This window comes from Pelodiscus sinensis, chromosome 2 (genome assembly GCF_052426305.1).
Source record: "Pelodiscus sinensis isolate ZL-2025 chromosome 2, ASM5242630v1, whole genome shotgun sequence".
Taxonomy (NCBI): Eukaryota; Metazoa; Chordata; order Testudines; family Trionychidae; genus Pelodiscus; species Pelodiscus sinensis.
This window is the reverse complement of record NC_143053.1, coordinates 36,006,849-36,024,626: the sequence shown is the minus strand read 5'-3', so window position 1 is coordinate 36,024,626 and position 17,778 is coordinate 36,006,849. Positions and strand designations below refer to the sequence as shown.

The window sequence follows — 17,778 nt, the reverse complement described above, 5'->3', positions numbered from 1 at the left end:
ATATCCAGATTAAACAATATTTTAAAAATTAATAAACATAAGAGATAAAAATGCCAGAGACATAAGATGTCTGCAGTATGTTAATATCAATTCTTACATGAGTAAGATATTTCTTTAGTATATATCTAACATTGCGTCTGTTAGATAGTTGTAAGGCCATATCATGCACTATTGGAAGCAGATTTCTAAACCTACAAAGCTTCCATTTTATAATTCAATTACAGCAATTACTTTAAAGTGATTTCTGAATATTTATATCATTTGTCTATTGAAAACATAGATTTTACAGATTAGAGAAAGAATCATTCTCTGGACCAAAGATCATACATACTGGTGTATTTCGTGCAAGACTGTGGATGCCTTCAATTCCCACAGAAGATGGTGGGAATTGAGGGTATTTACAGATGTTCAAGATTGGCCTCATATAATTTTACAACTCCTGGTGAAATAAGCAGTTTAGATGTATTTGATTATTTATATTACAGTTGCACCTAGACACTCGTATCTAGGTTCTCTATAGGAGCCATCTAGGAAATAATTATGTTTTAATAAAAGTATCATTGTGCTCGGGGTGGGTGAACCTAGAATGTAGTTTTGAGAAAGAAACCAGCCGTGGTGCACTTTGTGGATTTTATTAAGAGAGTAAGCAAACACATATAAAACTAAACAATCACATCATTAATTACTATTTATATTAATTAACAGAACAATGCAATGATCAAAGTTATAATTGAATAAAAATTAATTGATCTATGGCTCAGTCTATCAATTGCTCAATTAACACAAGTAATCCAAATTCTGAGGCTGACATCAGAAAGAATTACTTTTGTAACCAGAGTTAAGGAGGAGGGGGTTTCTCTTTGATCTGAGTCTCCAACCAAATGACACTGCTCAGAGCAGATGATGTTCTTGCCTTGGATGGTTTTAAGGCAGTGGTTCCCAGCCTTTTCAAGCATACAGACCTCTTTTCAATCTATTAAAATTTCATAGACTTCCCTCCCTGGGGGAGAGAAAAAAGAAAAGGGGCCAATCGTTATTTTTAAAATTTTCACAGACTCTCTGCAGTACTGTTGCAGACTACAGATTGGGAACCACTGTTTTAAGGAAGTAAAGCTCTAAAAGCTCTGGTCTACATTATATAATTAAGTCAATATTCACTTCTGGGGAAGTATTAAAAGAAGCTATTTTCCTACAAACGTACACACCCTAATGTAGTGATGGGAGTTGGAGGAGTACCTCATACGTTATAAAAGTTCTCACTTTGCTTAGTTGTGTCTTAAACTCATATGAGTGTTGTTAACTGGAAGCAGGTAATAGATGTCAGAATTCATAACGTACCTGTAATGAATCCACATCAGCGGAGGCAGCGCTGACTCCCGCTATTGCCCGTTAAAGGGCAATTGCAATGTCACAGTCTATAGCTAAGCAGTTTATCTGGCCCAGCCCTGGGTCAGGAAACACAAAAGTTTACAAAGGGGGGTCAGGTCTCCTAGCTGGAGGAGAGCTGACAAACACAGGGGTTTTGTCTCTACAGGGAGAACAGACAGTGGCAGTGCAGCAGTCTTGTTTGGTGGGGATCCGGACCACAACACACCAACCAGGTCTGTGGGTCAGCTGGGATCCAAGCCACAACACGCTGCCCACCCGACTTTCATCTCCTCAACTGCCCCTGGGTTGGCATTCCCTGGGCCACTTCCCAGTCCCCCCTGGAGCCTACCTGGCTCAGGTGCTGTGTCTCATGGTCAGCTGGGGACAGAGGTGTGGCAGTGTGTCCATTGGTTCCAGCTCCGGCTCAGGCAGGGATCATGGGGGACCGGTCTAGTCATCGAGGTCCAGTGGGGGTCCTTTCAGCCAGTCTTTGGGCCATGGCAGCAGTCTCCATGGCCTGGGCAAGTCGTCAGGGGCCAGCAGGGATCCTGGAGGTCCCACCCAGTCAGGCACAGGGTAGCTGGGCTCTTCTCTGTGAAAGCTGAGGCCGGGCATCTGGCTTGTTCAGCCACCAGGCTCCAACTGAGCTCTGAGCTCTTATGCCCCTGCTTCCGGTTTCCTGCTTCCTGAGGGTGGGGCTAGGTGAGGCTGGACTCCCCCCTCCAAGAGGTCTTAGAGGGCCCTTCCGCTTCCGGATCAGAGGGAGGCCATGTTACTGTCCCAGACCCATTACAGTACCTTAATGCATATTGTGCAGGAGAACAGTCTCATTTGGTTGCAGATTAATCAGGATGGCATAGCCAAAGACATAGGACTTTGCCCTTGTCTTCTCTGGATGGCCTGTCAAGGGAGAACAAGGACATGTAGTGTCTGGTCTTGCTAATATCTCAAGAGAGACACATTTAATTGTCATGGTCTAAACTTTTACTGGGGTCAATACCCCATTTACTTCTCCTCAGGGGGCCACTCTTATATCTTCAAAGGCCAGTTAAATGGTCCCTGCATGTTAGATAAGACTGATGTGGTTCAAGGCTTTGACAGTCTCTTGGTCTTCAGTTATAAAGGATCATTTCAGTCTTGCAGGATCTACTCTGGTGACTGGGGGCCCTTCCAAGAATGCTAAAACCAGGACACATGTGGGGCTCATGTTTGGAGGGACTGGCAACAGGCTTCTACATCAGGTGATGGACTTGGAGCCTGTCCTTCATTTATTTGAAAATAATTAGCAACCTGTCAGCCATTCTTACACATTAACGCATGACTGTTATGAGGCAAGACATTAAGGAAGTGTCTCTGAAGCTATGTCTACGCAGCAACGTTATTTCTGAATAACTGACATTATTCTGAAATAACATAGTGCGTGTCTCCACTATAAGACTTTATTTTGAAATAATGGAGAACCGGAGGACTTCTTACTCTGACTCCTGTAACCCTTATTTTATGAGGAGTAAGGGAAGTCAAAGAAAGAGTGGTTTTCCTTTGACTTCCTGCTGTGTAGATAGCACCAAAAGCCGAATTAAGCTATTTCAACGTAAGCTACGCAATTGACGTAGCTGAAGTTGTGAAGCTTAATTCAAGTTTTGCCCTGATGTGTAGATATACCGTGAGAGCCCCACCTCAATGCAAGTCCACAGATTACCTCAGAGTGAAGTAATTCCAGGCCCACTTGAGTATGCATCCACATACTTAAAAACATACACACTGTGTGCATCTCTTGAGGACTTCAGTCTATGCAGACAAAACAAATGGCAGGATAAAATAGTATTATTTTCCCATTTTATAGATTGATAACTGTTAATTTTTGTGACTGGAGAGCTACTTGCTGGAACGTTAGGTGCTATGCAAATTAAACGCCTTTTATTTCAAATTAAAGGACGGAGAGGAGGGTTGAACAATTTGTCCCAAGCTGCACAGCTAAGATTAGAACAGGGCACTTCCTGTATCACAGTTGAGAGCTCTAGACCCTGATCCTCTTGAGGTTGCTGCTGTTGGGGTTTACAGTTAAACGGTGTTATTTCAAGTCTCCCTGAGCCAGCCAGCACTATAGCCTTGGCAGACACTGGCATTCCTTCTGGATGCCAGGCTGGGTGCCACAATGCAGACGTGGCATCAGTCTGTAGAACTGACTGGAGGATTTGGTCTTAGACATAGACAAAATATGAAGAATCATGGGGTTCTTCATTTACCTTGGCATTTGTGCCATAAATAACTACTTGCTGTCTGCTTTGTCAGAAAATTTTCACCATTTAGCAGACTCTGATAAGCCCTCAGAAAAGTGAAAACAATTGTCCAAGGCAGGATAAATAATGAATGCAGAAGTGACATCAATTAAACCACGATTCTTCCTATTCTCCACCACAACCTGGAGTTTACCTGAGAGGGAAGTGAGAGCATGTGTGTATGGCCAGGGTCAGATGAGGTCAGACAGCCTGTACTCAAATGCCACAAAACACTTAGCTGAAAAATATGTTGGCTTTTAATCAACTATATGATTTTTCTCGAGACTATATTTTGATCCAGAGTTTTGTTTTGTTTTCATTGAAGAAAATCTTAAAATGTTTAAGCAGAGTATCATCAGGACAGCAAGAACATAGCCAACATTCATACCTCTGATTTTCTCTGTTTGCAATGTCTACATGCTGTAATAATTGGTGCCCTACCTATAGAGAGTTTAGTTTTGTAGAAAACCTAATGTTTCATGAAATGGCATGTGATGCGGTGTGGCCTGGTCTCCTCCAGCCAAGGCACAGAGCTGAGATCACAACTCCTCCCCAAGGAGCAATATAAACACTAAACTCTTTGGGTCCAAGGAAAATGCAGTTTTAAGGCCCAACTTCCAGGGAAACAACACCCCAAATGGAATAAATCATTCAGGTAAGACCCCTTTAACAATGAAAGGAGGATGTACATATTGATTTCTCCCCCAGATAACAATTATTTACACTGGGCTTGATAGTAAATAAAAGTGATTTTTTTTAAGTGCAAACAGTAGGATTTAAGGGGTTGCAAGTAAGAACAGTCAGAGTAAAGTGAATTACAAATTTTAAATAACAGAAAATGCATAGCTAATTCTAACACTAAAAGCTCAGTACAAACTTACTCTAAAACTGTTCTTACTCCAGCTAACCCTCCAAACCAGGAAAGCTCTTTTTCCTTGGGGTCTTTGGTTCATTCTCTTGGGAATGACATGCCAGCCAAAGACTAAGGGCCTGAAAACGTTGCATCCTAAATAGCTTTATTTTCTGGCGGGAATTCTTTGTCTTTGCATTCCAGCCTTCCATGGAAAATTACCTGATCAGACCCCTCCTGTGGGGGTGGTCACATGACTTCCTAAGACCAATCGCTGCTAAGACTTAAAGGACAAATGAGGCTGTTGACAGGTGATCTCCCAGATATTGAGGGAAACACCCCTGATGGCTTTCATTTGCACATTTAAAATCATAAACCATTCAAACTCCATATTCCTAAATCTACATATAAGAATAATACATACACCAAAATAAGATACACAGATACAGCAGACTGAGACATTAAAATTGATAGGTTACATGAGGTATTTTATCGAAAGCATCTTTAAGTTATGCATATTGGTATTCATAAGTCAATTTCATACAGCATGGGGGTGGGGGGTGAACTGTCACATGGCACTAGTAGTAAAAGTATGTATTAAAAGTCCAGAAACCTGTTTCGATTGTGTGTCCTGCTTTATCTGCGTGTATTGATGTGAAGATATGACGATATCTTTGCGGAAAAAAATCTGCAGCATCCATTTTTCATCCATTTTGAAGGTTTCAGTACTTTGCTGTTAGGTAGCACATTATTAGTTTGTCAACGATTATGCAAATAAGTTGAGTTAGCATTAGCTAGAGACTGAATACACTAACACTTGTGTTAAGCCTGTGAGTATGCCCAGAGTCAGCTAAATCACAGAAGCCTAAGTAAACTAACTGAACTGAAAGTTAGTGCACTTTTAAATAAATCTTCTGTCCAACCAACCTGATTCCCAAGTACTTATGATGCATTACAAATAGAACCAACATATATCAAGTCTGGGTTTTTTTTTTAAACTTTCACAAACTTATTTCATTAATCCAGTCAGGACTGCATTCCCACCCAGTTGTTATTTATTTAATGTGCTTTTCAAAATTGATTGCTAGCGACTGGAAACTGATATTTGTTCTGTGCATGAATTTCACATATTTAAAAAGAAAACTGCAAGAGAACTGTATCTTTTAAAGTTTAATTGCCTATTTGGGAAATGAAGAAATATGACATAGCCTTAAAAAGAAGTCCCATATCTGCAGAAAAAAGCTTAGAAGATCACTGTATGCATGTAGCCATGTCAGCCCCATGATATTTGAGAGACAAGTCGGGTGAGGTAATATCTTTTATTGGATCTACTTCTACCAGAGAGAGAAACAAGCTTTTGAGTTTACACAGAGCTCTCTTTCAGCTCTGGGAAATGTACTCAGCAACTGGTGTGGAGCCTTTTCCAGTCCAGGAGTTGCTGCTGTAAGCTAGAACCTGCTGGGGCCTTGATCTAGCTGGCTGCTTCAGGGGTTGTTGGGGATTGTTCCTGGAAGGGAGAGACTTTGGCTGTGCCTGTGGCTGAGAAGGGCCTGCATAAACCTGCATAGGAGGTAATGTGAGTAACTGTGGCTGTATGCAAAAATGCTGCCTGGAACCGAGTGCAGAAGACAGACTAACTAGGTCCAAAGAGGGCCAGAGTGATCTGCCCAGTGAACCAGAGCTGTGGGGCCAACTCCAGTGGCAGAGCGATTTTGCAGTTGTTTCTGCCTGGACTAACTGACACACACATAACCTGCGCAGTGCTGTCTCCACTCCAGTTGCTGATCTTCAGGTGTGCCCACGCAAGCATCTGGGACTCTGAGACCCAGAGGAGTGCACATTTTGGGGTGGGATAAATGGTGGCAATGTAAATGCCAGTTAGATAAGTTTCATTTATGTCTGTGTATTTTAATTGATTTTATTCAATTTTAGTCTGTTAAACCCTGTTTCTTTGGGTTGTTAAGTAAAGGCGTGTTAATTCTAATTTAATCAATTAGATGTATATTGTCATTTTGGAGTTAGATCTAGATTATTACTGGAATAAGTTTATTCCTGGAGACTTCCTAAGCACACCATTAAGAGTGTATAGGGTTAAGTCATTAGGATGTGGAAGGTAGTGTACAAGCCAGCCAATATCTGTTCATTCCTCTCTGATAGGAATCAAACTTGTAAATGAAGTTAAGTTCCAACCCTTCCCTGTGTATTTGGCTTGTGGAATTGGCCTGAAACAACACAGTTTTTGTCTTTTATCAATTTCCTGTAGAGTTCATTCGAGAGCATAGTGACTGTTTGTTTTACTCACAGATTTGCTATGGGGCATTTTGTGCACTGGATAAGGTACAAAACATGTAATATCAGTGTGGCTGCACATTCCTCTTGAAAGGTGTATTGTGGGGGATATTGATCATTGTAGCAGTGGAGAGAAGTCAGCAAGTTTTCTAGCTATTGTTCTGGCAGAGTCGGGTGCCTCTGACTTAGGGTGTTTTGGTCTACTAAGTCTATGGGGCATTTACTTTAGATAATGATCTTGGAGAGGCTGCGGGAAGTGGGGTTGTTTGAAGGCCAGAAGACATGGGATTCAGGAAAGGCCATTCAGAATGGGGTCCCTATTGAATATGATATATAGTTGATTTATGATAGTCTATATGGATTCCAGTGTGGGTTGGTTGGAGATAGGAAGTGATGTGGCTTCAGAATGGGTTTTATTTCTGTATGGAAGCAGGTTCTCTCAGCCACCGGAGCAGCTGCATGGACCTAACTCCACTCTGACCCCTGGAGCAGCTGGACACCCATGCAACACCAGCACCCAGAGACAGCCAGGTGGCCCTGGCTCCACTCTGGCCCCTGGAGCAGCCAGGCAGCCATGTAGCACTGGCCCTGGCCCCAGGAACAACTAGGCAGCCAAGAAGGTACCAGTTAAAGTATCTAATTGCTGTGCATTTGTAATATGTCTGATTGGCATGAACAGGATATATACAAAGCCATTTATTTCATTACATGTTGTATCATTATATTTTGTTCTTGCTATGGTGAGCCTGGTAAAATAAAAGGATTAATTGAATAAATTGCTGAGAGAGTGCTTAATCTATTTAATAAAGTTTTGTAAATCTGCCCAAGTACAAGATTTTCAAAAGGAATGTCAAGATTTTATAGGCAGGTGTTTTAGACCAAGCTGGATGAGCAAGCATCTCAGAGAGGTGATTAAGAAAAAGCAGAAAGCATATAATGAGTGGAAGATGAGAAGGACCAGCAAAAAAAAGCTACCTTATTGAGGTTAGAGCATGTAGGGACAAAGTGAGAAAGGCTAAAAGTCAGGTAGAGTTGGACCTTGCAAAGGGAATTAAAACCAATAGTAAAAGGTTTTATAGCCATATAAATAGGAAAAAAACAAAAAAGAAGAAGTGGGACCGCTAATCATTGATGATGGAGTGGAGGTTAAGGATAATGTAGGTGTTAGAGAAAAAACTGCCCCCCCAGTAAAAAGTTTGGCCAGGCCGCTTTTGCTATAGTGGGCTGCAGTACTCCTTGGGAGAAACCGGCCGCACCCTTCCTGCATACCATTGCCTTTAGAAAAAGGGAGGGTGTGAAAAGGGGAAAATAGCCTCAGACTCTCCCACCCGTCACCTTGGTGTGAGAACTGAGGGGCTTACCTGGTCGCATGAAACCTGCACAGTTTCGGCCCAACCCCTGGGACACAGACCTCCCACTTGGTGACCATTGGGCCATATGGTAATATGCAAGCACGGGAAAGCGATGTGCAGATTTGGGGATAAATACCCATCGTACAGTTCCCTCGAGGAGGTCTTCGCAACACACGTACCACCGTGCGTGTGCCTTCCCGTATACTCCAAAGCGCTGCCGGCCTGATCAACCTACCAGCCACCTCCCCCGACTCTCGGGCGTAATCAAGGCCTTCGCAACCGAACTGATATCTTTGAAATGTTCCGTGTGCTGTGTAAGTTGGTATGTATGATTTGATTTTCTTTGTTGTATAAGCTTAGTGTTGTAGTTGTTTTTGGTAGTACAGAGAGTTTGTAGTTATCACTGTTATTAATTAGTGTAGCTGGATATCTTTAATAGAGATGTAAAATCCTGGTTAAAAAGTTAACTGGTTAAATCAAATGCTAAACATTCTGTTTAACCAGCTAACCATGATCCCGCAGGTGGGGGCTGTGGAGTGGCACAGCTGGGCTGGAGCAGCCTCTGCCAGGCTGAGTCTGCCCACAATGCGGTAGGCATATTGTCTCAGTGTTTATGCAGTATGATGTGCACAGCCGGGCTGGAACAGCCCCCCACCCGCCTTGGACTGCTCCAGCCCAGCTGAGTCATTGGTCAACCAGTAAGCATCACCTGGTAAGGATATTTACCAGTTACCCGTTAACATCCCTAGACTTTAGTATCTGAAACCAAAACTAGGTACCTATCTCCTTTTGTGCATCCAGGTCTCTGAACCTGATTTATGAGAGCCAGATTTTGGTTAATGTCCTCAGGGCTGGTCTACATTGGGAAATGTATTAACAGAAATGCAGTTTTAATGCTGCAGTTATATTGGTATAACTCCTTATAGAGACAGTTAGTATGGAGTAAGAGTGCACTGGAAAAAGAGGGCACAAAAGAAAGCTTATAGAAGTAATAGCATGCTTAACTGTATAGTCAATTCAAGTGAGTTTTACAAGGTTTACAAATAAGAGGGTAACAATACTGAATTTATCACTTATCAAGATTAATGCTGATGCATTTGTTGCACTGGCTTTTAATGTTTTGTAAGCAAATAAACCCAATCAACATGGATCACACAGATCTGTATTAAAACTGTTATTTATTGTAAACAAAGGTATAAAGTACAACATAAAAAGTACTGTGCAAAATTTTAAAGTAGTCACAAAAGAGTAGTATCTAGCACACTATTATCCAACTGTTGTCTATATTTATGTACTCAGCATAATGAGATACAATGGAAATATAGTTAGTGAACGCTGATGCATTAGGTCACAAAATCTACAGTATTAATTCCAGACTGGTGCTTTTACTGCCTTATTTCACTTTATAAATAACTCCTAACTTTCTAAATGAATACAGTATAGATTATACCCTCATTACATCAAGACCATTTATCTTTAATAGAAATTATCTTCAAAAGTGACCTCTACATTAAGTAACCTAGCATAACATTCTTGTTCTTTCCTTTTTAATAAACTCATGTTTATTCTTATGGTTACATTTTAAAACATACTGTCTGTGTTTATGAAAAATGCAGTAGTATGGAGTTTTGAAAGGTATAAAGGAATCCATAAGTAATTTGAAAGCAAAGGCATCATAAGATAATTAAATATAACCAATTATAATCATCATGAGCTTTCAAAAGGAATAGCAAAAATAGTACTAGCACTCTCTATTATAATAAATTATTCAGGATTCAGGTACTTTTGGCTCTCTTTGGCCACATGTCAGCACGCAATCTATTCCATATTTGGACAGTAATGTAAAACTGGCATGAGTGACATACTTGATACAGTATTTAATGTATCAATAGTTGTTGAGCCTCAATGCCCATCTCTCAAGATTGGGCCACAGTGTGAACAGAAAAAAAAAATCCTATCAAGGAAAGGTGATAGCAATAGGATAATCGTTTTTATACTATCTAGTTCAGATGCATTCCTGATCTATACATCTGTACCATACACTGATATTTGTCTCTAGTTTGTGCTCTACTGAAAACTCATTACATCTTTGAAAACTGTAATTTCAGATGGTTTCAAGAATTAACATCAGCCAGCAGCTCTGCATGATTTATAATCTGCATAAATGACAAATAATCTGCATAAATTCAAAACCCTTCACTACCTGTGCTGCTCTGTTCTCCAACCTTCAACCTCTTTTCTTTTCACCACGTTGAAAAGAAACCTGACATTCCATTGTTAGTCACTGGTTCTCTCAGTAGCATTCCTGTGACCAAGCACAGACTACCTTTGCCTCTCTGCTGTAATGCCATCAACAGATGGCACTGAAGAACTACAGACCTGAAGTAGAAGCTTTTATACATCCCTGGTGGTATACCATAATAACAAGTTAGTTCTGGTAAATTCAGGAGTTCTTTCACTGTGTAGGTATGGATGCAGGTGGCACACCAATGTCGTTTAGCTTGCTTACTTCCATTTGCCAGTTTGGTAGCTTCTTAGCTGACAAATGCCGCCGTGCATGCTTTGTTAAATGGTCACTCCTCATGAACCGCCGATCACACATTGGGCAAGCAAATTTCTTCTCACCAGTATGTGTCCTGCGATGCCGTGACAGTTCATCAGACCGTGCAAATCTCCTGTCACAGCCTTTCCAACTACAGCTAAAGGGCTTTTCTCCTAAAACAAAATAGAGATATGAACATTTATTTAGCAACAATTTTGCTTTTGACTGGTAATATTTGTCCAACATTTTTAGAACCAATTTCTACTATGTCAGCCAAGACAAAGGAAACAAAAGCAGAGATGTACAATATTAAGATGGTTTTGACTGTGCTAACTCCAAGGATCACCATCACCAAGTAGCCAGCTGTAAACAGGATCAATGCACTAGCCTTTCATCACTGGAAAGCAGAATACAGCTTGTGCTTAAAACCATGACAGCTTTGCATGATTAGCATCCGCTGCTGAAATGCAATGTATACTATAAGCAGGAAGGATGTTGCATGACAAGACTGAAATGTACTGTGTAAACATACGTAGCTCTCTATCCTTTCCTAGTGTGATAAAAAAAAAATCTAGTAGTGAATCTTAAGAACTGCCAGAAACCTGAATGAACAATTCTTTGGGGTGTTAACATTGAAGGCAAGAAGGCAAGTCATCTGTCCTTTTTGAAGCATCCTACCAAAGATTATGCCATGTAATAGCCATGCTGGCAAAAGCAAGCAATGGCACTCTGAGACTGCCCCACAATGTTTTCCACGATACCAGACAGTGTTCAGTGAAGACAAAAAAAGAAAAAAATATAGCTGTACAATGTTAAAATAGCTTTGATTGGGGTAACTAGACACATCACCATTACCGAAGCCAGCTGTAGAAATGATTAGTTAACTAGTCTTTCACCTCTGGAAAGCAGCAAAACATGGACAATATCAGAACACACTAGAACATCGATCAACATTATCATAAATATACATGAAAGTCTTTCTTTGGCATTCCTACTATTCACTGATTAATGACCTACCTGTATGTGTTCTCACATGGGCCTTCAAATGGGAGCTCTTGAAATAAGTCTTTCCACATCCTGGATAGTTGCAAATATGACTTCTTATTCTTGATGAGTCAATTGATGGAGTGATTTTGGCTACAGAAGGTGTAAAACCTGGAGCAGGAGCAATAGGAGAGAGTCTAGTGCCATTTGGACTAATGGTGGGAGCCTTTGTGTTCTGCACAACTGGCTGGGGCACAACAAACATAACAGCACCTTTAGGAACTTGAGTTCCCATGAACACCATAGGCTGGCAAAGGGTTGACTGTTGGCTAGAAGAAGAGTTGGGCACTACTGCTGTCATAACAGAGTTATTAGTAGGCAGAGGAACCATCTGGCAAATTACTGGCACAGGTGAAACACCACTCGCTTGTACAGAAGGTGCTTGTACAGAAGGTGAAGATACTATCATTGATGATTGTTGTACAGATCCAGGAACGGGATCATGTTTACTGGATGAAGTCTGGATCAGGGACAATGGACTGACAGCTAGTGTTGTTTTTTCTTCTAAAACTGGCCCTTTGTCACTTATGGAAGTTGCTCTGTTTGGTGACACAATTGCACAAGGTGGATTTTGTTTTACAATTCTACTCTGTGCATTTATTTCCCTTGAAGTACTGTCCTGATACTTTGACACACTAGCTGCTCTCACTGGACAAGTTTTGTGATTACAAAGCTGAGCATCAGCTGTATGGCGAATAACACTTGTTGCTTGAGCTTTCATTGGTCTTGGTGCTGGAGACTTTCCAGACTCTTTAAAAGCTGCTGAAGGAACAGGCTTTGGAATATCAGAGAATGATCTGCATTGTACAGCAGATGACGCTACTGCTGACGGATGAATTACTTGAGACATCTCAAAATCAGAAGGGCTGTACGGTGGAGTCAAGCACTAAAAAGGGAAAAAGAGATGCAAGCAATGACACAACTATTCCTCATGATTATTTCTCAGTTAGTGAGATTTTAAAAAAATGTATGGCATGCACAATAATAGAATAAAGCTTACAAATGCTGGTATTGCATGAAAGTCAGCTGCACCAGGTAGCAGGTTATCATCAGTTTCTTCTGACATATCAGATGCTGGTGTTATAGGTCTCAGTTCAGAATACTTTTTGAAGTCTGATTTCCAGTTGCAGCTCATAGACATAAGGGCTTCTACGGCTTCAAAATCACTCTTTTCAGTGGTATTGTTCCAGGAACGTTTATTATTATTTTGCTTCTCCGTAATCATCTCTATTCTTTCCTCCTAAAAGGAAAAAAATGAGTATTTTTCAGCTTCCTGTTAATTAACAGTTCCTAGTTTCAATTATAACAATTAAATGCAATCTGTAAAACCATATACTTTATGGAATGGATTTAATATTTTAAAAGATACTCTACATTTCCTCCCATATTAAATACCCTTCATAAAAAGGTTAATATGAAAGAGGAAATCTGATTAATATTGTGTCTGTACAATTGCCTAGTTCAGGGCTACTCAACAGGCGGTCTATGGGCCACATGGTCCCGCAGTCTGTTTGTTTGTGGCCCGCAGTGTGGTTTGGGTTTATGCGAAGCTCAACCCCCGGCCTGCAGGTGGGATCCTTTGAACTTGGCCTCCACTAGGAACACTCTCCACAATGGTGAGGTGTCTCCCAGGTGAGGTGAGCATTGAAAGATGCAAGCGGACAGGCTGGCTGGAACAGACTAGGGATGTGAAGGATGAGTCAACAGGATAGTTGACTAGTCCCTTCCCTCCCTTGCAGCCTCTATTAGAGGCTGCAAGGGAGGGGAGAAGAGGAGGCTACTTCAAAGCAGCAGCACTCTGGATCAGCTGCTCCATGCAGTGCTGCCGCTTTGAATGCCATGGGAAGCCCAGTGTCAGGCTCCTCATGGCATTTCAAAGCGACAGCGCCATGTGGAGCCCGGAATCAGCTGGGGACTCCAACTGATCCCGGACTCTGCACAGCGCTGCTGCTTTGAAATGCCACAAGGAGCCCAGCATGGGACTCCTCACTGCATTTCAAAGCGGCAGCACCATGCGGAGCCCAGGATCAGCAGGGAAGTCATGTGTCCCCTTCTCCCCTGCTTGCTGACCCTGGGCTTTGGCGCTTTCACCTTTGAAGTGTAGCAATAGCCCTAGGGCTGTTGCTATACTCCAAAGGCGGAGGTGCCCTATCAACTAAATCAAATAGTCGATGCAAAAATGTATTGACTATTCGATTAGTCAGTTACCCGATACGAAGTGAGCTGGGCTCACAAAAGCTCAAGATACCATTTACATGTTTTGTTAGTCTATAAAGTGCTACCAGATTATTTTTTTAAAGTTTATCCTGTATAGACTAACTTGGCTACCCCCTGAAGATCCTTAGAACAGACGTCAGCATTTCTAGCCTCCAGGGAGGAGGTGCTGGGGCATTGTGTGAAAGATATTTGCATATATATTTAACCACACTTAAGTTGTGGCCCTCAGCATGTGCTGTGAGTATCACTGTGGCCTCCTGGGGCTTCCAAAGTCGAGTATCCCTGGTCTAGCTTAGGAGGAGGTGTGAGTACCAAGGGAAGAAAAATGGCTCACTACAAAAGCAATTTTCTCTCTCTTGGTATTCACACCTCTTAAACTGTTGGGAGTGGGCCACATCCACCCTGACTGAATTAGCCCAGTTAATACTGGCCCTCCACTTGATAAGGTAACTCCTTTCTTTTCATGTGCTAGTATATTTATGCCTGACTCTGTAATTTCTACTCTGATGAATCTGACAAAGTGGGTCTTTGACCATGAAAGCTTGTGCTCACAATAAATGTTATTTATCCCTTGTTGTTTTTGCAGATACAGACTAACTCAGGTACCCCTCTGATACTTGCTGTTCCTTTATTCCATCCTGCAAGAATTTTAAGTAAGGTAAAATCTAATTTTTTTTGTTTACATAAACGGAAAAGGGACCATATTGAGGTTGAGGCACAAAATCTGACTGACTTAATACCTGATAAAGAAAGCTTGCCAGATAATATGGAAGGTGTTCTTGTTATTTTCCTTTGTGTGGTGTATATATATATATAACACTCATATAATTGGAATATTAAAAAGTTAGGTAAACACTATTTTGTGTAGGTGGAGGGTGGGTGAGGAGTGTTTTGGGCTCTCCATGAAGAAACCCATTGCTGATACTATTGATTTTTAGAGTGCTGATGCACAGATGGATATTTGTGTGCCTGAGCTGAACAATTTTCCTCTCAGAAAGCTGTGCTTAAAGTGTTTTTTTCCAAGGCCCAAACTCCAGGAGCTGTTTGATTAAGCTTTAAGGAGCAGGAGCAGGACAGGTAAGGTTTTATAGATAACTTTTTAAAGGCCTACGGTTTGCAGATTTTGAGTGTTTTAAGTACAAGAAAATATGGAACAATAATATTCTGAAGATGGAGGAAGTCCTATTAAAAAACCTCAGTAACAAAAACGGGCTCTAGCACAGCTAGGGAAAAGATATCCTCGCTGGGTTCTACAAAGAATTAACCTATAGCAAGACATGATCACTGAGCAAATGAAGGGGAGAAAAACTGCCTGTGGCTCAGAGGGGAGGCAGCAGAGGAGCAGGGAGATCCTCGCTGGCAGCCGGATGCTGGGTCTGAGCCACGCTCACCTCACTGAACCTCTGTGTGACTCACTCTCTCCCTACGTGAGCTCAAACCGCGCAGTGCCACCCCCGCTTCTCGCCCATTGGTCCCCACGGTCAGGCACCTCAGAAGCCGATTGGCTGGAGGAGGGCCGAGGCGAGGTTTGGGCGGAGGCATGTGAACAAAGCGTGATCAGTGTCTGGTCCCAGGCGCCCGCCAAACGTGGTGAACTGGGGACTGCCACTCAGCGACCTTTCCCCTACTTGTGCTGCGTGCGGTCTCCCTTCCCCCGTCCGCCTCCCTCCCTCCCTCCCTCCCGGACGGGCGGGGGCTCAGCCGGGGCTCGCTGCCAGGCAGGAAGGGAGCCCGCCTGCTGCAGCACTGGGCAAGGCGGACAGCCAGCCGCATGCTGCTTCCCGGCCAGAGACACACATATGCAGCAGGGCGGGGGAGGGGCGCGACCTCAGGCCACCCCCGCGGCTCCCAGGAGAGCCAGGCGGAGCCAACCCCTCCTCTCACAGGGCTGGGGCCGGCGGAGAGGTTCAGCACCACCACGCCCGCCGCTTTCCCGCCAAGGGCACCAGCGTGAGCCCGAGGGTGGGGCTCGGCTGCTCAGGGTGGGGGCTCTCAATAAATGGAGCTAGGGCGCTCCTTGCCCCCCGGCTGCAGAAGAACAGTCACCAACAAGCAGCGAGCCCTGCCCGGAGCCTGACCCCGGCCATCGTGCCCGGGCGGGGCTTTTGCAAGGCGGGAGCTGGCCACGCTGCTCTGCCTCGTCCGCCGAACTGCGCGCTGCAGCCTCGCCCACCCCCTGCTGGGCTCCCGCCCCCGCAGCCTCGCCCACCGCCTTCCTCCAGCCTCATCCTGCCCCGTTCCGCTTCCCTCGCCCACCGCCTTCCTCGGGTCGTGCCGAGGGAATCCCCCTCACCCGCCCCTTTCCCTCGCAGCCCCCCTTCCCGCCCCCAGTGCAGTCTGAACCAGGTGTCCACCCCTCCCGCCATAGCACCCGCGCACCCCTCCCTCCAGACAGGGCTTCTCCCATCACCCACTTTAGCTGCGTGCGCCCACAGCTCCCTGCACACCGCGTGCCCCCGCCACAATGCCCGGCGCTTCCCTCTAGCCACGCCGCCACCCCCCGCAGATCATGCCCTGCGACATCCAGCCCCCCAGTAACCTCCTCAAAACCCAGACTGTCTCTGTCATCCCTCTGCGGACCACCACAGAGACCCCAATCACCCTTCCCCCGACTGCCTCGGCTCCCCTATAACTTCCCCCAGCCCCCCCCCCCCGAGTGCCTCAGTCTCTGCCCGGGTTACCATAGGGTCCCCAATAACCCTTCCCCAGATTGTCGCGGCTCCCCCATAACCTCCGCCCCCCGACTGCCTCAGTCTCTGCCATCCCGTCTCCGGGTCACCAGTGGGTCCCCAACAATCCTCCCTCAGATTGCCTCCCTCTTTGCGGATCAGACTCCCCCATAACCTCCCCCAGCTTCCCCCCCCCCCCCGCCATCCCTCTCCGCAGCGCGCCACAAGCTCCCCAATAACCTCCCCAAGACCCCGATTCTCTCGCCAGATCCACGCAAACTCCCAGTACAGTAACCTCAGCCCCGGATCGCTGCCTCCTCTGCCATCCCCTCTGTGACCACAGGATTCCCAGCAGCCCCTCCCCAAAGGGAACCCCTTCTTCTCTGGGCCACAGACATCACCCCCCACAACATCCCTCTCCACCCTCCTCGGGCTGAGCCCCTTCTCGTGCCCCGCCTCGCGACCCGCATCCACTTCTCCCCGGGGAAGCTGATGCGGGGAGGGCTCGCTGGGATTCAGCCCCCCGGACTAGGAAGCGCTGCACTTACAGCTGGCTGGGAGAGAGGAGCTGCGAAATTCAGCATGGTCCTGCGGGGCGGCGCGGTGGCTGGGAGCTGCCCTGATGCTGCTGCTGCTGCAGCTGTTGACAAGAGCCTTCACCCCAGGCGCTCTCTGGCCGCTGCCTTGATTTTCCCCTTTTGTTCGCAGCTGCCCATTCAGCTGGCGGTTCCAGCAGCTCGGCGCAGGGGGAGTCCGGAGCTGGCCGCGGCCAATCCGCTGCAAAGGTGTGTGAGGCGGTGGCCAATGGCGAGCGGGAGCACGCGTGATCAGCGGCTGCCCAGCGGCGTGGAGAGCGTGTCAGCTCTGCGTGTGCACAAGCCCCAGCAGCGTGTTCCCGGCGCAGCCCTTGGGTAAGTCCCGACGCGGGCTGAGTCAGTGTCACGTCTCCGCTCTGTCTCCCTCTCCGGATCCATGTGGGAGAGGCGCGCCCGAGCGGGTGGAGGAGGGGGCAGCAAGATACTTCCTGTCAAATGAGATCATGCCGCTGGGGGAGGGGAGAGCACATAGCTCAGGTCACCGCATCTCTCTCCTCATCCGACTAGCAGGGGCTTGTCCTTGCGCCTCCTTTGACGTGTCAGTCTGAGCAGGGGGTACCTTGTTCAGTGTT

The 17,778-nt window shown here is 44.9% G+C and overlaps 1 protein-coding gene across 1 annotated transcript; it reads right to left on the bottom strand.

Moving 5' to 3' along the window:
- Positions 1 to 9,299: 9,299 nt before the first annotated feature.
- Positions 9,300 to 17,299, bottom strand: KLF10 (KLF transcription factor 10). Its single transcript, XM_006122403.4, has 4 exons — positions 17,159 to 17,299; positions 12,725 to 12,964; positions 11,698 to 12,610; positions 9,300 to 10,853 (listed from the first exon to the last, which is right to left on the bottom strand). The coding sequence occupies exons 1-4, from the start codon at positions 17,192 to 17,194 to the stop codon at positions 10,594 to 10,596; spliced, it is 1,449 nt and encodes a 482-aa protein (XP_006122465.3). The 5' UTR covers positions 17,195 to 17,299; the 3' UTR covers positions 9,300 to 10,593.
- Between the last annotated feature and the right edge of the window lie 479 nt (positions 17,300 to 17,778).